The sequence below is a fragment of the Geotrypetes seraphini genome, chromosome 3, assembly GCF_902459505.1.
Source record: "Geotrypetes seraphini chromosome 3, aGeoSer1.1, whole genome shotgun sequence".
Lineage (NCBI taxonomy): Eukaryota > Metazoa > Chordata > Amphibia > Gymnophiona > Dermophiidae > Geotrypetes > Geotrypetes seraphini.
This window is the reverse complement of record NC_047086.1, coordinates 116,518,326-116,543,624: the sequence shown is the minus strand read 5'-3', so window position 1 is coordinate 116,543,624 and position 25,299 is coordinate 116,518,326. Positions and strand designations below refer to the sequence as shown.

At 45.4% G+C, this 25,299-nt stretch overlaps 2 protein-coding genes and 1 long non-coding RNA gene across 4 annotated transcripts; 2 read left to right on the top strand and 1 right to left on the bottom strand.

Moving 5' to 3' along the window:
- Window positions 1-1,500: 1,500 nt before the first annotated feature.
- On the top strand, window positions 1,501-18,796 carry LOC117356549. 2 transcript variants are annotated; one of them, XM_033935898.1, is made up of 4 exons: window positions 1,501-1,554; window positions 2,304-2,411; window positions 4,436-4,966; window positions 15,253-18,796. In XM_033935898.1, exons 2-4 carry the CDS (start codon window positions 2,375-2,377, stop codon window positions 15,552-15,554), a joined length of 870 nt encoding a protein of 289 aa, XP_033791789.1. In that variant the 5' UTR covers window positions 1,501-1,554; window positions 2,304-2,374; the 3' UTR covers window positions 15,555-18,796. The 2 variants fall into 2 exon arrangements, with proteins under 2 accessions (XP_033791789.1, XP_033791790.1); XM_033935899.1 differs by lacking the exon at window positions 1,501-1,554 and having other exon boundaries at window positions 2,185-2,411; window positions 4,436-4,915.
- Window positions 15,604-17,343, top strand: LOC117357193 (zinc finger protein 888-like). Its single transcript, XM_033937567.1, has one exon. The coding sequence runs from the start codon at window positions 15,604-15,606 to the stop codon at window positions 17,341-17,343; it is 1,740 nt and encodes a 579-aa protein (XP_033793458.1).
- A 3,865-nt stretch (window positions 18,797-22,661) lies between the features above and the next one.
- On the bottom strand, window positions 22,662-23,808 carry LOC117356552. Its single transcript, XR_004538665.1, has 2 exons — window positions 23,637-23,808; window positions 22,662-23,099 (listed from the first exon to the last, which is right to left on the bottom strand). It is a non-coding gene; the product is annotated as an uncharacterized LOC117356552 (long non-coding RNA).
- Between the last annotated feature and the right edge of the window lie 1,491 nt (window positions 23,809-25,299).

Genomic DNA, 25,299 nt, shown 5'->3' with positions numbered 1-25,299 from the left:
TGGCTTTCATTCCTCCAGGCATTCCCATCAGTACTATGGAGGCTCTTTGGGTCAGAGATTCTATCAGTCAGCCAAACAGTGGGTTGGTGGAGCCTGGCATTCCCAGTCTTCAAGAGGCTACTATGCCAGTCCTTTCCTTAGTGCTGCTAGCTTTGAGTCTGCTAGTCTAAAAACTAGTGCTGCCCGATTCACGATTCAAATCGATTCATCAATTCACTTCGGGTGAATCGATTTAAAAACAAACAAAAAAAATTTACCTCCCGATTCGGTGACTGACCCTCCCCCCTTGCCCCTTAAAGCAGGAGCAGCAGCACTGCCTCTTGCTGGCCAGCCATTGCCTTTCCTGCTTTAGAGGGTGAGGGGGTAATTGGGAGGTGTCCGGCTTCCCCCTGGCTTCCCGCACATCCATTTTCCTAATTCTGGCAGCAGAGCAGCCTGCAGAGAGGATCACCGGTACTTTAGCGATCTTTGCAGGTTTGCCATCGGCCTCCGGAGCTGTTCCCTCTGCCGCGATCCTGCCTCTGATGTCAGAGGAGGGGGCGGGACCGGGGCACAGGAAAAACAGCTCCGAAGGCCTATGGCAGCCTGCAAATATCGCTAGTGATTCTCTCTGCAGGCTGCTCTGCTGCCAGAATTAGTTAAATGGATAAGCGGGAGGTCAGGGGGGAACGCAGGCATTCAGGGGTGGTAGTACAGGCCTTCAGGGGTGGGGGGCAGGCCTTCAGGAGGGGACAGACCTTCAGGGGACGGTGCAGACCAGGGGGGACAGGCCTTTGGGGGAGGGGGGCCATGGTGTAGAAGTACACGGAGGGAGGGAAGGGGGATTCAAAGAGATGTGCATACGCCGGATTTGGGTGGGGGAAGAAATAATGGGTCTAAAAACAGAGGAGAGGGGGAGAGATGTGGACAATGGGATTTAGGGAGGGAAGGAACAGAAAGGGAGAGAAGTTGGACACAAGGAATGGTGTGGAGGGGGGATAGAGATACTGGATAGGAGGGTAGTTGGGAAGATAAAGGGAGAGATGGTGGACCCTGGGGTGGTAGGGAAGGAGGGAGAAATGTTGGATGAAAGGGTAGTTGAGAAAAGATGGATCTAGGGATGGAGACGAAACAAAGGGAAACTCAGATGATTCGATCCACATCCCCCAAAGACCCCCCCCCTCCCCCCCCGCCAAGGCCACTGGCGCACTTCCACCCTACCCCCCAGGCCACTAGTGCACTTCTACCCCACCTCACCACATCCCAAAAAGATACACACACATCCCGAGGCCACTGGTGTGCTTCCACCCCACCCCCGGGAACTGGCTTCGTTCCCCCCAGCCAAACCTTTACCTTGAGCAGACAGGACACCAGCATGCAGCACCAACCCACAAGATGTGCTGGTGCCAAAAGAATCTGCCGCTGGGCTGCTGCGCGGCCTTGAGCACCTGCACATGCTCAAGGCCTTCTGGCTCCCACTCTCTCCGAGATTCTCATGAGATTCAGCGTCAGGCTCTTTCGGCACCAGCAGGTCCTGTGGATTGGTGCTGTATGCTGGTGTCCTGTCCACTCGAGGTAAGGGTTGAGGTCGCTGGCAGGGTGGGGGGCTCATGTATCGAGTCAACGCTTGGTTTGTGAGTGAAAGTTTGCAGGCGTGTTTTGCTCATCTCGCAAAACACTCGCAAACCGCATTACTTGCAAACTGAAGTTTGACTGTACTTTTAAAACCAACAGAAGGAAATATTTCTTCACTCGGAGAATAGTTAAGCTCGAATGCACTGCGGATAACGTAGCTGGTTTTAAGAAAGATTTTAATAATTGTCTGGATGAAAAATCCATAGTGTGTTATTGAGAAAGACATGCGGGAAGCCACTGCTTGCCCTGGATCGGTAGCATGGGTTTTTGCTAGGTACTAAGGACCTGGATTGACCACTGTGAGGACGGGCTATTGACCCAGCAAGGCTATTTTTATGACTTGCTTATAGGGGGTTCAAAGCTTAATTCCGTGACTCCCAGGAACAAAATGATATTTTCATTAACAAAAGGATTTAATAAAGAAATTTACTTACTATTAAGTTTAAGTTTACTCAATATCAACTACCCTTTTCTAAAGAAAGGAAAGGTTTATTCAGTCCTATGGGTGCTCAAGTTTCCACAGAGTTCTCTGAATCTGAGCTAACAGGCCACCGTAGCCGTGTCGCGGCCTCTTGACTCGCTTCCTCGTGCCTTCTTCCTCTCTCCCACCCACCCCCTCCTCCTTCTTTCTTCTGTGGTCCTGGTGCTGAGCGCTCCGCTGCGACTCTTTTTCTCTTTACGTCCTGCAGTGTAGCGTGCGTCCCCCGACTCAGCGTTCTGCCTCCAGCAAGCTAGGCAGCGGGCGGGACGCGGCGGTAGCATGTCGGAGGAGAAGCGGGATTCAGGCCTAGAGAGCGGTAAGCGCCGATTCCCTTACCCACTCCCCCTCTGGTTTCATTACTTTAATTCTGATCACCTAGTAAGTTAAAGAAAGGTATCTTTTACTGCCACTCAAACTCAAAATGCTGTATTTTTTAAGATTCTGGTAATGAGCTAGTCAATAACGCATCGGGAATGGGAAGGCCCGCGTAAAATTTTTTTTACTGTATATTATGCATTACTAGATGTGACTGCAACTGCGCACAGTTTTTTTGGCCTAAATACAAAAAAAAAAAAAAATCGTAATTTTTACCTTGCCCCACACTCCCCACTTGTTGAAACTGCTGGGCAAAATATTGGTGAGTTCATGCCCCATCTCACTGCTTAAATAGACTACAAGGTTTCAGGAGAGAAGTACTCTAGGGAATGCTGTGGGGTGGGATTTTCATTTTGTGCAATAGATACAATGTGCAATAAATAGAAATACTCCACGTGTTTAATATAGGAGCACTATACACAACGGAAGAAAAGGCCTCAGGTGGCAGAGCAAGAAATGCTCAAACCTCCTCCACCCACATCATCGGCCAAAAAACTTCCGAAGGGAATGTGCAAAAACCACTACCCTATTTTTGCAGAACAAAATTCATTAGCTGCCTTTTCTAATTGTGAAGATATAAGTGATGCAACATATCTCCTTACAATTAGAAAAGGCAGCTAATGAATTTTGTCCTGCAAAAATAGGGTAGTGGTTTTTGCACATTCCCTTCGGAAGTTTTTTGGCCGATGATGTGGGTGGAGGAGGTTTGAGCATTTCTTGCTCTGCCACCTGAGGCCTTTTCTTCCTTTGTAGATAGTGCTCCTATATTAAACAAGTGGAGTATTCCTATTTATTGTTATTTATTATCCACTTCCAACATTTTTTGGTAGATAGATATAATGTGCACATTATTAAAAAAAAAATATTGCTACAAACTGCAAATCTTTTATTATTGGATTGACAAACGTCTTGAAAAGAGAATCAAGAGGAGGACCAACCCTAGGCAGACCTTCAGCTGTATGCCCAGGGGTGGTGCAAGGCCTTGCTACTACAACTCATAGTCAAGGCTCTCTCCAAGGCATTAGATTTAATATGGGCCAATCTAGGCAGAGGGATGCGGAGGCATCTATTGTGCAGTTTCCACAAGGTCCTCAAAGGCAGTGTTTCTCAACTTAATCAAACCAAGTACACACTAAGCCTAACAAATACCAACCGAGTACCCCCCGCCCAAGCTCCGCCCCAGACCCTACCCCCATAATGATAGTACTAATTGTAATTCAATTTCTTCCATCCATTTTTCATATACACACAATATAATTTTATTAATACATAATGGTAGCCACAAAATTTTAAAACCACAAAGCCCACTGCACAGAAAATGTTAATTATCATTTATATTTGGGGGTTTTTTTTCAAAGAGGTCAAGGCAGATGACTTTAAAATATGCAATCAATAACAACTATAGAAAAATAGACAAATATAGACAGCAGATATAAATTCACAAAACTGATGCATTTTGATCACTAAATTGAAAATAAAATTATTTTTCCTAATTTTGTTGTCTGGTGATTTCATTTGTCTCTGGTTGCATTTCCAGTATTTCTTTCCTCTCCTTCGGACCCCATTCCCTTCCCCAACCATCATTGTGTTGAAGAGGGTTGATAGAAGGAGAAATGGGCATGGGGCTGGTGAGCAGTGGTGAAAAATGTTGCACATGATCCGGGGAATGAGAGAGGGAAAAATGTTGGATGTGGCAGTAGAGGGGATGGGAGAGACGCCTGGATCTCTCAAGACAGATGGACAGAGAGAGAGAGAGGGAGACATATTGCCAATAGGGGTGGAGGAGAGAGGAAGAAAAGTTGGACTCATGGAAAGAAGGTTTTGGGCCAGCCATGCAGGGCCAGAACCTTCTCTCCGATGTCAGAATTGATGTCAGGGGGGAGGCTTGTGGGCCAGCCATGTACATCTTCATGCTGTGAGTTTTAAGTAAAACTATTGCCATGTTTTCTTTGTCTTTACTTACAGATTCAGATACATTTGAAACGGTCATTCCCATCACTATTTGTTTATTGAGTGATGAAGATTTTTTAGAAAATGATGAAGATGATGGAGGACATGGAAGCAGCTTTGCTCTTGAACAATCACATTCCGATCAGAGGTCATTGTCACATGACTCTATGGCATGTCAAAATTACGTTTGCCAAAAATGCATCGAGGCGGAGCTTAAACAGGGTGATGAAAGTACCAAAGCAAATGATGAATGGGATCAGTACAGTACAATTAAGTCACAGAAACAGAATAGCAAGGATGTTTCACAGAATGAATTTGTGGAACAGAAAGACCTTGGTGCTTCAGAAGCAACGGTGCCTTCCCTTTATTTTCTGTGTGAAAAGAAGATACATTTTCTGCGTTGTAGTGGTCAAGTTTCACAAGCAATAAGGGAGCATCTGAAGGATTGTAAGACAGTTAAACATGATTTTGGTGGCCAGTGCTTCAGTCAAGAAGGCAAGTCAGAGCTAATGTGTTTGGATCCACAATGCTATAATCAAGGGAAAGGTACTACAGTTCATTGTTGCTATTGTTCATAGTTTGTGTGGGGACAGAGAATGTGCATGTATGTGTTTTACATGCAGTAAGTACATCAAGCACTCTAATAATCTAAACTAGTGTTTCTCAACATTCAGTACACATACCCTTGGGGCTATGTGAGCCACTTGTTGGGGAGTACACAGCATGGCTGCCGCAGTGAATATTCCCTGCCTGTCCGTCCAAGCTGCGCCGCCGCCGCCAGGGATCCTTCCTTGCTGCCTGCCCCACCCACTGAAGCTGCTTCCAAGGATCCCTGCTCACCCCCACTTCTCCTCCCTCCCGAAGCCAACCCACAGAGCTTCCTTCTGATGTCAGCTCATGTTGAAGGAAAGCCTTCTGGATCAGTGTGTGTGGGGGGGGGTTCCCAGTTACCTCCTTGCCATACTTGCTCTTTCTGCGTTCAGTGGCTTATTTGGGGGGGGGACACACGCAGCCGGCAGTGGTTCATATGCTGCACGTAGCTGACCCAGAAACCTTCTCTCCGAAGTCAGAGCTGACATCAGAGGGAAGGTTTGTGGGTCAGCCACGTGCAGCGTGTGAATCGCTGCCTGCGCGTCTCCCCAACAAGCTGCTGAAGGCAGATGGAGCAAGTGCGGCTCGAACAAGTAAGGGTACACTATCTTTCTGAGACAAAAGGAGAAATGGTGGGGGGGGGCTAAGGAGCGCGTTGGGGCATTGAAGGGTCATGATTCTGGGACAATGGCTGGAAGTCAGGGAGGGGGCACAAACTCAACACAGAAGGGAGGGAGGAAGGGGGCACTAACTTGGGACAGGAAGGAGGAAATAGAAATGAAGAATTGTTGGGCATAAGTGTGTGAGTGAGAGGTAAAGAGATGGTGGCACATGGGGAAAGGAAGAAAGAGGAAATTTGTGCATAGAGAGAGAGAGGAGAGAGGTAGAGATGCTTGGGGAAGAGAAGGATGAGGGAGAAATGTTGGATAAGGTGGTGGAGAGGGAAGATAGGGACAGATTGAAGGGGATGCAAGGGGGAGGAATATTTGACATAGTGATGGAAGGAGAGATGTGGCATTGTGCTGGAGAGGGGTTATAGAAGGAGAAATGGGCACGGAGTTGGTGGGCAGTGGTGAAAAATGCTGCACATTATCTGTGAGATGAGCGTGAGAGAAATGTTGGATTCAAGGAGGGACAGAGAAAGAGAGATGTTAATTGGGGAAGGGAATGAGGTCCGAAGGAGAGGAAGCCTGCAGGAGGCAGAAAGAAAGAAAGATAGATTGGATGCACAGTCAGAAGGAAGTGCAACCAAAGACTCATGAAATCAACAGCTAATAAAGGTAGGAAAAATAATTTCATTTTCAATTTAGTGATCGAAATGTGTCTGTTTTGAGAATTTATATCTGCTGTCTATATTTTGCACTATATTTTTCTGTTTTTCTATAGTTGTTACTGAGATGACATTACGTATTTTAAAGTCATCTGCCTTGACTTCTTTGAAAAAAAAATCCCCAATTTAAATGATAATTAATATTTTCTCTGCATGCGATGCACTTTTGTTTTTTTTTTATTTTGTGGTTACCATTATATATTAATAAGATTATGTTGTGTGTATATGAAAAATGGATGGAAAAAATTACATTATGATTATCCCAGGACAAGCAGGCAGGTATTCTCACTAGTGGGTGACGTCATCCAATGGAGCCCCGATGCGGACATCTCACAAGCATACTTGCTTGTAGAAACTTTTAGAAATTTTGAGTTGCCCACACCGCGCATGCGCGAGTGCCTTCCCGCCCGATGCACTGGGCGTGTCTCCTCAGTTCTTTCTCCTCCGCGGAGCTGAGAAGTTTGCCTATGAAACTCTGCGCGAAGTTCCTGTATTGTGCCTTCTGTGCCCGCGGGTTTTGGGTTTTTTTGTGCTCATTCTCGTTGGCTCACGTTGCGTTTTGTTGTTTAAAAAAAAAATTCATTCGATTGTTCGACCGGGCAGGTCGCATGGCCTCGGCCCCGCGGCTTTGACCTTGCGGCGGAGTCCCAGTTTTAAAAAGTGTGTCAAGTGCCAGCGCGCAATTTCATTGACGGACCCGCATCGACGCTGTCTTCAGTGTCTCGGGCCTCAACACCTTCCGAAATCGTGCCGGCCTTGCTCCACACTTACAGCACGTGCGTTTAAGCGTCGCTGTATTTTGTGGGAGTCGCTGTTTAGCATGGAGGCGTCCCCGGTGCTGCCCTCTTCACAGAGCGCCACGCCTTCGACTTCTGATTCTACATCTTCGGCCTCGAGTCTGCTCAAGCCTGCCTCGTTAGTGCTGGCTTCGACTCCGACGTATGCTGCGGTGCCTTCCGATGTCTCTTCAGGTCAGGTAGCGCAGCCTCCCATCCCTCCAGTAGTGCTTAAGGCGTCCAAGGCCTCTAAATCCAAGCCCCCTGGCGGCCGAGTGACCGATGTCCGTGCGGGAGGTCCCATTGCTGATGCGGATCCCTCTTTGCCGGTGTCGTTCCATGCCCTGATGGAGAAACGATTTGTCGAGCTCTTTACCAAAATTGGGCTGACGCTTCTCTCCCAGATCCAGCCTGGGCACGCGGAAGCCTCCCGCGAGGTCGAGCCGCCTCCGGTGCCTCCTTGGCGCACACTCTCGCTGCTGGGAGCAGAGTCTCGGTGAGTGTCTGGTCTGGCTTCGGGGCATGTCTCGCAAGGAGCAGAGTCTTTGCCCATGCCACCTTTGGAACCGATACCCTCGATGCATGGTTTGCCTGGCCCGGACCCTTCCTCCGAGATGCCGGGCCTCGAACCTTGGGGAGCGCCTCGGGGGGCCTCGTCTCAGCTTCTGCTGCTTCGATCCACAGTCTCCAGTCCCATCTACTCGGTGGCTGCCTCGTCTGGGTGTCGCTCGCCTTGTCGCTCGAGGCCTGCTTCTCGACACAGCTCCAGTCGACGATCGAGGCACTCATCGAGGCATTCATCGAGACACGCCTCGCCTCATCGGAAGCAACCTTTCCTGGAGTTTTCCACGGAGTACTCGCCCCCTCCTCCTATGCCGGAACTCGAGGATTGCGGGGGTTCGTTCTCTCCGTGCCGGTCCTCGGCATCGGCGGACCAGGCCGCCTCATCTTCTTCGAGCCCGCCTCGAGGCCCGGCCCTGGCGGACCAGTTGTCATTCTCGTCCTTCCTGAGGCAGATGGCGGTGGATCTGGATATCACCCTGGATTAGAGTTCCAAGTTCTCGAAGGAGTATCTGGAGATGATGCATCTTCCTCAATCTCCTGCCGAGTCTCTACGCCTGCCTCTACATAAGCTTCTGGACCAGACTTTCATGAGATGCTTCGAGACCCCATACTCCATCCCGGCGGTCCCGGGGAAGTTGGATGCTCGATACCGCACTGTGCACCATAAGGGCTTTGATGGGGCACAGCTCTCGCACCAGTCCCTCTTGGTTGAATCCTCTCTGAAGCGATCTCATCCCTCCCAGGTCTATGTTTCCACTCCTCCTGGCCGGGAGGGCAAAACCATGGACAGATTTGGCAGGCGCATCTACCAGAACTCGATGATGGCTTCTCGAGTCCTGAATTACAGCTTTCATTTTGCAACCTACTTTGAGTTTTTTCTATCCATTCTTCAAAAGTTTTTACCCTATCTGGACTCTCAGGCTCGCTTCGAGTACTCGGAGGTTTTGTCATCATTGTCCCAACTCCGCCTGCAGATGATGCAATCGTCTTACGACCCCTTTGAGCTCTCGGCCAGAGCGGCTGCTTGTTCGGTGGCCATGAGACGCTTGGCGTGGCTTCGCACCATTGATATGGACCCGAATCTCCAGGACAGGCTGGCGAACGTTCCCTGTGCATGAGCGGACCTTTTCGACGAGTCCATTGAGGCGGCAACGGAGAAGCTGTCCAAACATGAAAAATCTTTTCAGTCTATTCTCCGCCAGAAGCCCAAGCCTGCTATCTCTCGTCCGTCTCGTCCTTCTATGATTTATCAAAGGCGCTACCCGCCGAAGCAGGCCCCCGCCATTCGGCCGCCAATATAGAGGCAGCATCAGCAGAAGCCCCAGCAAAAACCTCAACCTTTTTCTTCTCCATAAGGCTCCCCAGCCTTTTTGACTGTCTCATAGGGAGCATAACTTCCATCGTTCTGCCCTCCCCGCTTTTTCCCATTGAAGGTCGTCTCCATCATTTTTAACATCGATGGACGGCTATTACCACCGACCTCTAGGTCCTTTCCATCGTAAGAGAGAGATACACTCTTCAGTTCCATCATGTTCCTCCGGAACATCCTCCAAGAGAGTATCCTTCCAACTTAACCCAGATCGCCCTTCTTCTTTGGGAAGCCCAGGCTTTACTCCGGCTTCGGGCCGTCGAGCCGGTCCCTGTGGACCAACAGAACAAAGGTTTTTACTCCCGGTACTTCCTTGTTCCGAAGAAGACGGGCGACCTGCGTCCTATTTTGGACTTCAGGGTGCTCAACAAGTTCCTGGTCAGGGAGAAGTTTTGCACTTCTCTCTATCCCCTCCTCGAGCAGAACGACTGGTTATGCTCCCTGGATCTCAAGGAGGCCTACACTCATATTCCCATCCATCCGGCCTCCCGTCAATACCTCAGATTTCGGGTGGGACACCTTCATCTTCAGTACAGAGTGCTTCCTTTCGGCCTAGCTTCGTCTCCCAAAGTCTTCACCAAGTGCCTGCAGCACTCAGGAACCATGGTCTGCAGGTGTTTCCCTACCTCGACGACTGGCTCATCAAGGATTCCACGTCTCAGGGGGCCGTCCGGACCACTCAGAGGACAATCTGGTTTCTCCAGAGTCTGGGATTCGAGATCAACTTTCCCAAATCCCATCTTCAACCTTCACAGTCTCTCCCCTTAATCGGAGCTGTTCTGGATACTATTCAACTCGGAGCGTTCCTTCCTCCTCAGCACCTGGCGGCTCTTCTTCATCTTTGTCACTCGGTCTCTTCTCGCCCGTCCATCTCGGCGAGACACATGGTGGTGCTCCTGGGGCACATGGCCTCTATGGTTCACGTGACTCCTTTTGCCAGACTTCACCTATGGATTCCTCAGTGGACCCTGGCTTCTCAATGGTCGCAGATCTCTGACCCTCTGACTCGTCACATTCAGGTCACTCCTGCTCTGCTGCAGTCACTTCGCTGGTGGATGCTCTCTTCCAATCTTTCCAGAGGTTTGCTGTTTCACATGCTTACCCATCAGGAGGTCCTCACGACAGACTCCTCGAACTATGCTTGGGGGGCTCATCTGGACGGTCTCCGCACCCAGGGCTATTGGACGAGTGTGGATCGTCTGTGCCATATCAATCTCCTGGAACTCAGGGCGATTTTCAATGCTCTCACTGCTTTTCAGCATCTGCTTCACGACATGGTGGTCCTCATTCGTACGGACAATCAGGTCGCCATGTATTATGTCAACAAGCAGGGAGGCACGGGATCGGCCTCCCTCTATCAGGAAGCTCTGAAAGTTTGGGATTGGGCGATTCGCCACAACGCCTTCCTCAAAGCTGTCTACATTCAGGGGACGGACAATGCCTTGGCGGACAACTTGAGTCATCTTCTCCAGCCTCACGAATGGACACTCCATTCCACGCCCCTTCATCAAATCTTCTCCCTGTGGGGAACGCCTCAGATAGACCTCTTTGCAGCTCCCCACAACTTCAAACTGCCTCAGTTCTGCTCCAGGATCTACAGCCCTCATCATCTCGAGGCAGATGCTTTTCTTCTGGACTGGGGGAATCTCCTTCTATATGCGTTTCCTCCTTTTCCTCTCATTCAAAAGACTCTGGTCAAGCTCAAGTCCGACCGTGCCACCATGATTCTGATTGCTTCTCGGTGGCCCAGACAACCTTGGTACTCCCTCCTTCTGCAACTCAGCTGCAGGGAGCTCTTCCTTCTGCCAGTGTTTCCATCTCTGCTTTCGCAGCATCAGGGATCTCTGCTTCATCCCAACCTGCAATCGCTTCATCTGACAGCTTGGTTCCTTTCAGCGTAACTTCCCTTCAGTTTTCACCAGCTGTGCGGGTTGTTTTGGAAGCTTTGAGGAAGCCTGCTACTAGACAATGCTATTCCCAGAAATGGACTAGATTCTCTACTTGGTGTTTTTCTCATCACAAGGAGCCTCAACATGCCCCCTTGTCCTCTGCTTTGGACTATCTTTTGCACCTGTCTCAATCTGGCCTCAAGTGTACATCGATCAGAATCCACCTTAGTGCAATTGCTGCTTTCCACCAGTCTCTTCAGGGGAAACCTTTCTGTACATCCTGTGGTTTCCAGATTCATGAAAGGACTTTTTCATGTCAATCCTCCTCTCAAACCACCTCCAGTGGTTTGGGACCTCAATGTTGTTCTTTCTCAACTTATGAAGTCTCCATTTGAACCTCTTAACAAGGCTCCTCTGAAATTTCTCACTTGGAAAGTGGTGCTTCTCATTGGCCTCACTGCTGCCCGTCGAGTGAGTGAACTCCAAGCATTGGTTGCGGATCCGCCCTTTAAAGTGTTTCATCATGACAAGGTGGTCCTTCACACTCATCCCAAATTCCTCCCTAAGGTGGTCTCGGAATTTCATCTGAATCAATCCATTGTTCTTCCTGTGTTTTTTCCAAAGCCTCATTCTCATCCTGGAGAATCAGCTCTTCACACTCTGGACTGTAAGCGTGCTTTGGCTTTCTACCTGGAATGCACCAAGCCTCACAGAACTGCTCCTCAATTTTTCATGTAATGTAATGTAATGTAATTTATTTCTTATATACCGCTACATCCGTTAGGTTCTAAGCGGTTTACAGAAAATATACATTAAGATTAGAAATAAGAAAGGTACTTGAAAAATTCCCTTACTGTCCCGAAGGCTCACAATCTAACTAAAGTACCTGGAGGGTAATAGAGAAGTGAAAAGTAGAGTTAGAGGAAAAATAAAAATAAAATAAACATTTTAACAAGACAGCATTGATCTAAATACTTTGGAAGGTAGAAGAGAGGAGAGAAAGGAATAGAAGCAGAAGGGGGAGCCGTTGAACAGTAGAATTCTGGAGAAATTTAAATGATAGAAATAGAACAAAACAAAGACAAAAGGCAAAACAATAGATAAGATTAAAGATAAATCATAAGCTGGAAAGAAAAATAAAATAAAACTTTGTCTTCAATCCACGGTTTCAGCGTCAGTGATGAAGTGGAGCAAGTAAGTTTAGGAGGAGCGATTGACGTTTCCAGAAAGGGCTTCTTCAGGGAAGAGACTTGGCAGACAGTCCCAGGATGCCTATGTCTCCTCCCCTGCGATGTTCTCCCATCCATGCATTCCCTCCCAGACACACTGCCCGTGCCCTAGCCGCTCCAAGGAGGCTGTCCCAGATGAGGCCCACGGTGAATGCAGGATTCTCTCCTCTGCGGGAAAGCCGCCCGGAGCCGACAGTCGATCTTCTTAGCGGATTGCATGGGGGGAAGAGTTCACACTCTTGGTAGGATCGGGTCTGTATGCTCTCGGTGGTTGTGGCTGGTCTCGTTGCTGCTTAGGTGTAAAAGCAGTTGATCTCCACTGCTGCTGATATTTAAAAGCAGGCAGATTGATCTCTCCAATGGACTGCAGGGGGAGGAGTTCACACTCCTGGCAGGATCGGGTCTGTGGGCTCTTGGTGGTTGCGGTAGGTCTCGCTGCTGCTTGTATGTAAAAGCAGTTGTTTTTCTACTGCTGCTGATATTTAAAGCAGGTAGATTGATCTCTTAAACGGGATATAGGGGGAGGAGCTCACATGCCTGGTTGGATCGGGGCAAGGGCTCCTATTATAGGCTGCTTAGGTGTAAAAGCAGTTGATCTCCTACTTCTGATAATATTTAAAAGCAAGCATATTGATTTTTCCAACGGAATGCTGGGGGAAGAGCTTACTTGTTTGGCTGGATCAGGGCAAAGGGCTCTCGGTAGTGGTGGCTGGTCCTGTTGCTGCTTAGGTGTAAAAAACAGTTGATCTTCCTAGTGGACTGCAGGGGGAGGTGGAGCTCACACTCTTGGCTGGATCGGGTCTGTGTGCTCTTGGTAGTTGCGGATAGTTCCGCTGCTGCTGAGGTGTAAAAGCAGTTGATTTCCCACTGTTGCTGATATTTAAGAGCAGGTAGATTGATCTCTCCAATGGACTGCAGAGGGAGGAGCTCACATGCCTGGCTGGATCGGTCCTGCTGCTGCTTAGGTGTAAAAGCAGTTGATTTTCCTAGCGAACTGCAGGGAGGGTGGAGCTCATATTTTTGCAGGACCGGGACTGTGGGTTTTTGGTGGGTTGGTCCCGTTGCTGCTTAGGTGTAAAAGCAATTGATCTCCCACTGCTGCTGATATTAAAAGCAGGCAGATTGTCCAGGGAGAGGAGCTCTGCACTCAAACTGCCATCCTCCTCGCCTCCTTCGATCCGAACAAGTTGGGACGCCCTATCTCTAAGCGCACCATCTCCAACTGGATGGCGGCTTGTATCTCTTTCTGCTATGCCCAGGCTGGATTACCCCTTCACAGTAAAGTCGCAGCCCATAAGGTCAGAGCAATGGCAGCCTCTGTAGCTTTCCTCAGATCGACACCGATTGAGGAGATTTGTAAAGCTGCCACTTGGTCCTCGGTTCATATCTTCACCTCACACTATTGTCTGGATACCTTCTCCAGACGGGGATGGACAGTTTGGCCAAACAGTGTTACAAAATTTATTCTCCTAAGTTGCCAACTCTCCCACCATCCCATTGTGGTTAGCTTGGAGGTCACCCACTAGTGAGAATACCTGCCTGCTTGTCCTGGGATAAAGCAATGTTACTTACCGTAACAGTTGTTATCCAGGGACAGCAGGCAGCTATTCTCACGTCCCACCCACCTCCCCTGGGTTGGCTTCTCTGCTAGCTATCTGAACTCAGGAGACACACCCGGTGCATCGGGCGGGAAGGTACTCGCGCATGCGCGGTGTGGGCAACTCGAAACTTCTAAAAGTTTCTACAAGCAAGTATGCTTGTGAGATGTCCGCATCGGGGCTCCATTGGATGACGTCACCCACTAGTGAGAATAGCTGCCTGCTGTCCCTGGATAACAACTGTTATGGTAAGTAACATTGCTTTACTGTATTTTTTGCTCCATTAGACACCCCTGACCATAAGACGCACCCTAAATTTAGAGGAGGAAAACAAGAAAAAAAAACATTCTTAACCAAATTTTCCCTGCCAGACTCTGCATCCAACCCTACACTCCTTGCCAAGCTCTGTACCCTGTCCCCTCTCCCTGCCAGGCTCTGTATCCTGTCCCACCTCTGGTGGTCTTGTGGTAGGCCGGGATAGGGCAGGCAGGCCTAGTGGCTGGCAGGCAGGTAGGGACAGGGCAGGCAGGGACAGGGCAAGCAGGCAGGTAGGAATGGGACATGGTAGGTAGGTAGGCAGGCAGGCAGGCAAACAGGTAGGCCTCCACCCCCCCACCCGCTCCCCCCAGGCAGGCAGCAGGAAAGCCCCAGCCTCTCCCTCCGCCCTCCCTATTTTTAATTGGGCAGAGCAAACAGGCAGGTCCCAGCCTCTCCATCCTCCCTCCCAACCCGTCAGGCAGGCAGCAGGCAGGCCCCGGCCTCTTCCTCCTCCCCGGCGCCTACCTTTTTTTTTTTCTTCTGTTCGTGTCCAAGGCTGGCTGGTTCCCGCCGCTTCCCCCAGGGCTGACGTGGCTGCCTTCCGGTCTCTTGCGGCTTCTCGCGCCGCTTCCCGGCGGGGAGGAGGAAGAGGGCCAGGGCATGCCTGCCAGCCAGCTGAGGGCGCCGTGTCCAGCGAGGGAGGGCAGCCACATTAAAAATAGGTAACCGGGGGGGGGGGGGGGGCACTTTGGGTATTCGATCCATAATACATACCCTAATTTCCACCCACTTTTTTGGGGAAAAAAGTGCATCTAATGGAGCAAAAAATACGGTAGTACTATTATTATGGTGGTGGGGTCAGGAGCGGAGCTTGGACGGGTCTGTGGCGGAGCTTGGGCAGGGGTTCTCGGTTGATATTTGTTAGACTTAGGGGGTACTTGGCTTGAAGAAGTTGAGAAACACTGATTTAAACTATGTTCTTAGGACAGGGAGGTAAATAAACATAGCAATGTGGTTTACAATAAAATATATAAGAAGCAGTGAAATAAGAGAAAATAATGAAAAGAACAATACATTTGTGATAGTGGTTTAGTGTGGGAAGTTACTTTTTACATGAAACTGGTCTGAACTTGATAATTGTTTTTGTTTGCAGTCTTGAACATTGGCAGTGACTTGTGCTATAAACAGTTATTCTGAAATCCTTTCTTTTTGCCTTTTCACTTTTTAGATGCTGCTGCTTCAGATTCGAGGACAAATGAGTACTACAGATTAAAACCTTACAAGGCGAGCAATAAGTCTTGTTCTGAATATTACAGCACTTTTCATAATCCTGTGACTAGCAGTGTTTCCAGCTCTGCCCCAAACCAGACATTAAAAAATATAGGGAGATTTCCTGAATGCCAGGAAGAAGAGATTTTCACTCCTCCTTCAGCACATCAGTCGAATGCTCCTATGCTTTGCAACACAAGGGAAAACCAAATGGTTCTAAAAAAAAGGCAACAAAAGGGAAAAAAAAGCATCCACTTATAGGAAATCAAAGGTGTGTGAGCAATTTGCTGCCAAATTCAGTCCTGTACAAATGTCCACGAAGCCAGGAAATTTCAGGTGCAAGCTTTGCAGTGCCACATTTCGGTATGCAGAGCATCGGAGGAATCACATGAAGTTGGAGCACAAGAAGAAGAAAATGTACATGTGCAGCTGTTGTCAAAGGCGTTACTCTTTGCTGATTGACCTGCGGTCCCATCTCAAAGCTCACAAGAACCTAGTCAAATGGGAAAACAAAAGACAGCACAAGAAGAGGTTTAAGAAAGAAAGAAAGACTCGTCACCAGGGGGAAGAGGTACCTAAAGACCCCTTCATGATAGAGGAGCCATATGGTGCGGTTGATAAGGTCCCAAAGATGCTTTCCTGCAAAATGTGTCTCTACTCTTCTCAAAGCATTCCACTTTTTGTAGCTCATGCAAAAGAACATAAAGGCACAGTGCAGTATTGCTGTCCACTATGTGACTACTCTGCAGATCTACCATCCTATTTACTAAATCACATACACTGGCATAAGGGTCAGACACTGTACAAGTGTACATATTGCCCATTTAACACAAAATATCTTCAGAGCATGAAAAAGCACAGTTTGAACCACACAAAAAAGCCACATCCATGTAATATTTGTGATTTGGCATTTATAAGTGTGAAAGGATTACAACGACATATGAATAGCCATGTTGTAGAAAATACAGACAATAATAAAAGATCTGAAAAAAGTCATGCTTGTCACCAGTGTGGCATGGTATTCCACAGTGAAGTGCACCTCTCCTGTCACACATGCACACATCTTGAAGCGACCCAATATGATGCTAAGCTGGCAGGCATTTGCATAGATGATGATGATGATGATGGAGTGATACAAACCAACTCACATCATCCTGTTGTTGTCTCACCCAAAAAGTACAAATGCCAGTTGTGCAGCTATACCACACCCTATTTTCATAACCTGCGACAACATTTTAGGATTCACACTGGTGAAAAACCATACAAGTGCAAGCTGTGTGAAAAACTGTTCCGCACTGCGAGCAACTTACAGCGGCATGAATATGCACATATAAAAGTCAGAACTCACAAGCGTAACCAACGTGGTCGTTTCAGCAGGACTTCATCTGAGTTAGAAGTACACAAAGGAGCCTACGATAGGAACTCCTCTAAACTTTCTGCGTGTGCCTTTAAGTGCAGCAAGTGTGAATATTCAGCATCCAGTAAGAAGATACTTGAGAAACATAAAACATCTCACTATGTCTCACAGCGTGCTAAAATTCACCAATCAACAGAATCTCTTCCCACATTGTTCCATTGTGAACTGTGTACTTACGTTACATCCATCTCGGGGAACCTTAAGAGACACACACAAATTCATACTGGGGAAAAACCTTATCGGTGCAGGCATTGTGTCAAGACATTTCGTACTTCTCATCACTTACAGCGGCACAAGAGTGTGCATCTGACAAAAAATAAAGCCAGAAAACAAGGGGCAGTTCCTATCAAAATGTATGCATGTGTAGAATGTAAATATACCACCTTACATTCAGGGAACTACAAGCAACATGTGAGAATTCACACAGGTGAAAAACCTTATAAGTGTGACCATTGTGATCTTGCATTTAGTACCTCTGGCAATTGTAGACGACATGAACTTAAACACTGGAAATCTGAGTGCTTGGGTCGCAATAAGCATGACTTCTCCATCCAGAATGCAGACACAATAAATAAGAATATGAAAACCCACAGTATTAAAAAAAAACTGAAAAACATAAGCAACAATGCTTGACGTACTAGCTCAAGCCTTTTTAGAAAATTTCTGAAGCAAGATTTTTAAAGAAAAAAGTTACAAAGCTCATGATGTTATCCATGGAAATGAATTATCATGTCATAAGCTTGTATCTATGGAGGAATTGGGCCATGCCTTCTTTTTTTTTTTTTTTTTGCATTTATTTTTATTTTTGAGTCCAGATGGAAAAAACAGCAGCTTTTGGTAGTAGACATGCTAGGGAATGTACAAAATTGCAAATTTCATTTAACTGAAAACCAGCTACAAATTGTTTATATTATAGACATGTAGGTTTCAGACTGAATATTCTAAAACTCCCATGTTGCGTGATGCTACGGTAGATGCTCCAGTAGATTGAATGTCAACTTCTGTCTCAGAAATCTACAAGAATTATTGTTGAACATACTGGACTGTTCAGCAGGAACTGGAAAACTGGGACCTGAAGTTAACATTAAAATTAATTCAAAACAATTTATGTCTACAGTAATTGCTAAAGTATATGTCACTAACTGCTTAGTGGGCTTATGCAAAATTATATACACAAAAGTTGGCCAATGAAAACTTTTTTCCTCTAAAGTTTGAGAGAGTAGGTTTAAACGGTGAAGATGAATGTTAGTATACGGAGAGGAGAAGCACCTTTTCTGGTAGTTTATGTCCTTGTGGGTAGAGCTGTGGGCCAGGTACATAACTAAGGATCCTTTACTTAAGAGGGCATTATTTGGAAATATTGAGCAAAACTGAAAAATACTATGGACTTCTATGAGATTCCTCTGGTAGTGTTGCCAGTAAGCATATTCCTTGTTTTCAATTTGGGAAATTGCTGTTGCTGTAAGATATTGAATAGTTTGAACTGATTGATATCTTGGGATATTGATAGAGCAAAATGTAGAGCACAAAGTATGTTTTTCTATTTGACTTTAGTACAAACACTGGGGTCGATGGAAATATGAGACAGCGTTAAAAATTTTGGTCACATTGTTACAAGACCGGAGCAGTTGAGGGACGGGTCACAGCTTCGCCACCGCTTAAGATAAGTACAGGCTGATAATTCAGTGTTTAAGATCCATTTCTGTATGTGGTGGTATGAGATGGTGTTCAGCTGTGATGGTCTCATTAACAACCTGCTCTGTGTTGATCACTGGAGATTGGTTGTTGGGTCTGAGCTTTTCACATACACGCACATTTATTTAATGAATTATATTCAGTTAAAAAAACTTCAAGGTGATCAGTTAGTTTGATTTAGTACAAACACAACATTTTCATGCTTTGCATTGCAATTCTGAGTTTAAAGATCAAATGTGCTAAGGTATTTCTCTTAGGGAGAAATGCTTTGTATGGCTAACCCTTCATTACATTACATTACAGTAGTGATTTCTATTCCGCCATTACCTTGCGGTTCAAGGCGAATTACATAAGACGTTATGATATTAAGAAGAACGTTAAGGAATAGTCTGAACATTTTCTAATTTACTAAGGAGTAGATAGTATTTCAGGTGAAGCTTGGGATATGTCTGGTTGTGTTATATTGGTTTTATGTATTTTTTTGAAGAGTAGGGTTTTTGTTTCTTTTTTTGAAGGTTTTGTAGTCTGTGGTCGAGATCAGCAGATTGGTGATTTGTCTGCCCGGTTTCGCTGCTCTGGTGGCCAGTAGGTTGTCATACATTTTTCTTCGTTTGACATTTTTGGTTTGCGAATAGTGTGTGGGCTCTCCTGAGTCTGGTTGAGGTGGTTGAGTGATCAGAGAAATCAAGCTGACAAAGTTCCCTGTTTATATGAATAAAGTAGTGTTACTACACTTGTATGCACAGAAATAAAGGTTAATATGAGAACCGTTGGACTAAATATATATTTCTTGACTATGTTTTCAAGAGCTATACCTGCTTCATCAGGTCAGTATCACCATGCCCAAATATACCCCATGGGCTCTCCTGAGTCCAGGATTGATATATCTGGAGCCTTTCCTTTGTTCTGAGGCAGGTTCAGTGATCTAAGGAGCTGTCTTGTTTTTGATGGCAGAAATGGATGTAATTGATGATATTCTAATTATTTGTGAGCATCTCTGAGAAAAGGTGAATAAGGTAACATTCAAAATGTTAAAAGTGGATGATTTTTCATGTCATGGGTCCATAAGTCTGCAAAAGTTGCATATTTGAATTTCTGTAACTTTTTTATTCTTTCACAAAAAAGGGTGAGGTTTAGGCGGTTGCATTACAAATTGTTTGCTCTAACAGAATTTATTATAGCCTCATTTTTTGTTTCTTGGTGACCTTCGTCACTTTTTTTCAGAGATGGTCACATTTATGCATGTAAATGACCTTTTAGAGAACACCAACTTGATTTGATGGAGTGTGCTTTGGTGATGGACATATGCATGGGCAGAGCTCAGTTTAGGTAGAGTGCACAGGTGCATGTAAATAATAAAAGTCTATCATTTACATGTGTTTTTGTTGACATCTGGGCATGGCTAGTTAAATCAATGTTTTAGCCACTTGTGCTAATAGCAAGCATGTGCCAAATTTTTCTTCATAGAAAAGGCTTAAAATAGACACCGTAACCAGCACCTATAGTGGGTGCCCTGTTATAGAATTATATTTTGGGTGCCTCAATGGGGGGACACGGGTAAGGTGTTACTAGAAAGATTTTTCCTTTTCCCCATGAAATTTTTCAAGTTTTTTTCAAGTTTTATATAGATCTTTATATACCACTCAAGAGCAAACTAGTTGAACAGTTCACAAATACTAAATATAATTAGGAATGGTAAGGAACTACAAACATTTCCTCCCTATTAAGTGGGCTGTCAATAAATAAGTTATCACCTTACTTATATGAATATTTGTTGACCTTTTATTCCATGTTCATATACAAATACAATTGGCAGTTCAACTGTCTACTCTTTTATTTTTATTTTGTAATTTTTTTGAGTCTTCAACCCCAATATGTAGAGTTACTAATCTGGTTTCTAAGACAAATCTGGCCTTCTCCCATAGTGAGAGATGCATGTAGTCTTTTTTTTTTTTTTTTTTAAAGCTTATTTTACCGTAGTTGTTGTGAGGTTGTAGCAGTGATTGGATCTGCTCACCATATGAAATAGTAATGTTGCACTAAGAACATAAGAAGTTGCCTCCGCTGAGGCTTGCCCAGCGGTCCGCTCCCGCGGCGGCCCATCAGGCCCACTGCCTGAACAGTGGTCTCTAGACTAATTTTATAATTTACCTCTAATCCTGTCCCTATAACCTTACCTCTACTTCTATCTGTACCCCTCAATCCCTTTGTCCTCCAGGTACCTGTCCAGACCTTCTTTGAAGCCCTGTAGCGTGCTTCTGCCTATCACATCCTCCGGCAGCGCGTTCCATGTATCCACCACCCTCTGGGTGAAAAAGAACTTCCTGGCGTTTGTTCTAAACCTTTCCCCTTTCAATTTCTCTGAGTGCCTCCTTGTACTTGTGGTTCCCCTTAGTTTGAAAAATCTGTCCCTGTCCACTTTTTCTATGCCCTTCATGAACTTGAAGGTTTCTATCATGTCTCCCCTGAGTCGTCGCTTTTCCAGGGAGAAAAGCCCCAACTTTTTCAGTCTGTCAGTATATGAGAGGTCCCCCATACCCTTTATCAGCTTAGTTGCTTTTCTCTGGACTCTCTCAAGTACCGCCATGTCTTTCTTGAGGTACGGCGACCAGTACTGGACACAGTACTCCAGGTGCGGGCGCACCATTGTACGATACAGTGGCAGGATGACTTCCTTCGTCCTGGTCGTGATACCTTTCTTAATGATACCCAACATTTTGTTCACTTTCCTTGAGGCTGTGGCGCACAGTGCCGACGCCTTCAATGTTGTGTCCACCATCACTCCCAGGTCTCTTTCAAGGTTGCTCACCCCTAGCGGTGATCCCCCCATCTTGTAAGTGAACATCGGGTTCTTTTTCCCAACATGCATGACCTTGCATTTCCGTATGTTGAAGCTCATTTGCCACTTTTTGGCCCACTCTTCCAGCGTTGTCAGATCTTTTTGGAGGTCTTCGCAGTCCTCCATGGTTTTGACCCTGCTGTATAGTTTAGTGTCATCCGCAAATTTAATAACCTCACATTTTGTTCCCGCCTCCAGGTCGTTAATAAATATATTGAACAGGAGCGGTCCCAGCACCGACACCCCTGTGGAACTCTGCTCGTAGGACCCATTGCCAATCTGGGAGTAATGGCCCTTTACTCCAACCCTCTGTATTCCTGTCCGCCAGCCAGGTTTTTGATGCATCGTGTGGACATCCCCTTGCACCCGTGGTTCCGTAGCTTCCTTAGCAGTCTTTTGTGTGGTACCTTGTCGAAGGCCTTTTTGGAAAGTCAAAGTAAAATTATTTCTATGGGATTCCCCTCTATCCCACCTGGCTGTTTACACCCATCAAAAGAAGTATATAGTTTCGTGTCAGGCATGACCTGCCCTTGCAGAAGCCATGTTGGCTCGAGCTTTAGCTCCTCATAGTATTTCGATGTGTTCCCAGATGCTGTCTTTATCAGCACTTCCATCATCTTTCCCGGGACCGAGGTCAAGCTCAACGGCCTGTAGTTCCTGGGTCTCCCCTTGAGCCTTTCTTTAAGATGGGCGTGACATTTGCTATTTTCCATTGTTAAATGTATTCTTTATTCTTACCATGGAGTATTAGCTTCTTAATAGGGCGTTCGGCAATGGTGTTCACTTCAGTCTTTAAGGGTCAAAAGGTATATCCAGAAAACCTCACTCATTCACATTCCTTGAGGACTGAAAGCAACCACTGCTGGTCACTGGCCTTAATTAAAAATTGCTTAAGGCAAATAGTTTTACAAATGTCATAAATTACGTGTTTTACATTGGAAGAGTCAGGTTATGTCCTGGTAGAATTTTGAGATTTAAAATAAATGTAGACAGTAATAAAACTTTAATATTCATTATTTTATCTTCAAACTTGCTACTGTACGGTTCTTAGAGTTACTCTTTTAATACAACTTATAATTTACCTATACCCAAAGAATAATACTCCAGCATTGAAGAGAATGCTTGAAAACAGAAGTTATTTCCCTTATTATTTTATTGCTTCTTAGGAAGAATCCAAATGATATATTTAGAAAAGTGTGTGTTGTGTCATAAATTCCACAAGCTTTTGGTTTCTCATAACAGCAGTGCCTTTGGGCTTAGAAAATAACAGAAAAAGAGATTGTTATACTATTATTAATATAGTCTGTGAACACCTTGTGTTAGTCTAAGGGCTTCTTTTCAAAGGTGTGCTAGTGGTTTTAGCGTGCGCTAAAATGCTGCCTCTTTTTAAGCAGACGGCAATTTTTTGGCTAGCATGCACTATAGCATGTTCAAATTTTGTGCATGCGCTAAAATCGCTAGGGCACTTTTGCAAAAGGAGCCCTAATCTGTTCATTAAGGTTTTGGTTCCTAGATATGTTCCGTTTGTGGTGCATTCTGGAATTGTCACAGAAATATAAAAGCTGTTTCTGGATTTGTGTTTTCTGTAAATACCGATAGTATTATTTGCTTCAGACTCTTACCAAATATTGCAGGGACAGTACTTCATCAAAGTTTTCTTATAAGAAGTACCAAATTGAAGGATACAAGAATCGTTATTCAAGTCTGTGGTCTTTGCTGGATAGCCTGATGTTGGTTCAACTTAAATGCTTTGTAATTTGGGGCTTCATTTTGTCTGTTGTGTATTGCTGCTCTGGGGTGGTTTTTTTTGTTTCTCATTTCAGCTCTACTTGCTGTACTGGGTATGTTGCACACTCTTAAAAAGAAACAAAAATAAAATTATATAATGTTTACATTAACTTGCCATTTGTTTTATTCAATTATTGTTTGATCTGGGCTCAAAGCGCTACCTAATATGTATACAGTATTGTAGCAGGGGGTTGTGAGTCAGCTCAAATGTGATCTCCCAGTGAATGTGACATACGTTGCTAGATAGGAATTCTAATGTTGGCATTATTTGCATCATACTGTATGTCAGAATTTAGTAATTCTCTTATCTAATTTAGGAAATACTTTTTTACAGAAAAAGTAGTAGATGCATGGAACAGTCTCCCAGAAGAGGTGGTGGAGACAGAGACTGTTTCTGAATTCAAAAGGGCTTGGGATAGGCACGTGGGATCTCTCGGAGAGAGAAAGAGATAATGGTTGCTGCTGATGGGCAGACTAGATGGGCCATTTGGCCTTTATCTGCCCTCATGTTTCTATGTTTCTAGGATTATACAGCCTTATTTTGCCATACACCTAGCTACCAACCATGATAAGGCTTAGCAATGTATACTAGCTACGAACTAACCATGAATAGTGAAACATGGTGCATCAGTTGATTGAGGAATATACTCTGTAGGTAAGTCTAATGAGCAGACAGTGGATACACCACCATGTCTTTACTTGCTGTCCTATTCATATCTCTACCCTGTCTTTTTCTCATTATTCCCAATCTCTTGTACTCAGTCTTTCTCTCTTAAATTCTCCAATTCTTCACCTAAAAAGAACAAAAAAAAGATCATTTGTATTTTAATAAACTCATTTTTAAATTATTGATGAGGTGTTTTATTTCCCTTCGTTAATGATTTTATTGAAGGATTTTGTTACTGTGCTCCATCCATATTAGTAACTCCACTGAAAAAGGGTGGGGAGGGGAACCTTCCATTCCCTGTAACACAATACTACAGACAGCCACAAGACTACAGACAGTCACTAGTCTCAGCAATTGGCAGGTCCATCATTTTTTCCCAAGACAAAAGGTTGGGAAGATTTGGGGCTCCTTTTACTAAGCTGTGCTAGCGGTTTTAGCGCACGCTAAATTGCCGCACGCGCTAGATGCTAACATCAGCATTCAGCTGGCGTTAGTTCTAGCCGCATAGCATGGGTTTAGGGCGTGCTAAAATTATGTACGTGCTAAAAACGCTATCGCAGCTTAGTAAAAGGAGACCTTGGTCACACTAAAATACAAGAAACTGAAAGTATAATCATCTCTGTGTCCCAAGGTACTCAAACATTTTAAGTTGGTCAGCACAAAAAGCCACAGAATGAATCCTATATCATACCAAAACACTTCCATTATCTTCTTAGCATTTAATTCAAAAATGGAGAAAGCAATTTTGCTATTATGTAGAAAAAGCACTATTTGCTTTAAACATTTCTTGATCTCATACCATACAACAATTTTAGTCTTGGTCTCATACCATACAACAATTTTAGTCTGTTTTGAAGTGTGGAATTAAAGGCAGACATAGCAGGAATGTTTAAATTATTAAATGTTTTTTAAATTATTGATGTTAACTATAATTGAGTATTTGGGGCCTGATTCTGTATATGGCACCAAAAATAACGGGGCTAAATGCTACAGTGTTAAATGTGATTCTGTAAAAGTTATACACATCTTAAATGAATCATGCTTAGCATTAGTGCATATCATGACTTTTAAACATACCTATTTAGGCCAGCTAAAACCATGTGTAAATGCTTATGCCCAAGTTGTGCACTGACCCATTGGTCTGCACATAACTAGCCACGCACTGGACATGGCGCATAACACTTTGGGCTAGATTCACGAACCTGCCCGATCCGGGCAGATCCAATGAATTTACCAAAGTATAATATGAAGATGGGGGTGCTCAGAGGAATGCCCCCCCCTGCATGCACGGATCGCTAGTGTGCAATCCTAAACACATTGCGCAGGACCATCTGCTTTCCCTGCAGATGGTCTGTGCATGTATTTTGTATCTGGTTGTTTTTGTATTTTTTTTTTTTGGGGGGGGCCCTGACTTATCCTGCTCCTGTTATTCCCGGTGGCAGCAGCCTCTTCCCTTTGCTGACATTCAGCTGGTCATACCCTGCTCTCTGCACCTTCCCTGCAGTGCGAACTCGTGGGCTCGCATTGCAGGGAAGGCGGCAGAGATCCGGGGCTCAGAGCAGAAAGAAAGCAGGGCAGGAAAAAAAACCTCCAGGGGCAG

Coding starts and splice junctions, on each gene's coding strand:
- LOC117357193 (XM_033937567.1), top strand. CDS start 15,604: ATGTCCACGAAGCCAGGAAATTTCAGGTGCAAGCTTTGCAGTGCCACA.
- LOC117356549 (XM_033935898.1), top strand. CDS start 2,375: ATGTCGGAGGAGAAGCGGGATTCAGGCCTAGAGAGCG. Junction 2,412..4,435: donor GGATTCAGGCCTAGAGAGCG/GTAAGCGCCGAT, acceptor CTTTACTTACAG/ATTCAGATACATTTGAAACG. Junction 4,967..15,252: donor ATGCTATAATCAAGGGAAAG/GTACTACAGTTC, acceptor TTCACTTTTTAG/ATGCTGCTGCTTCAGATTCG.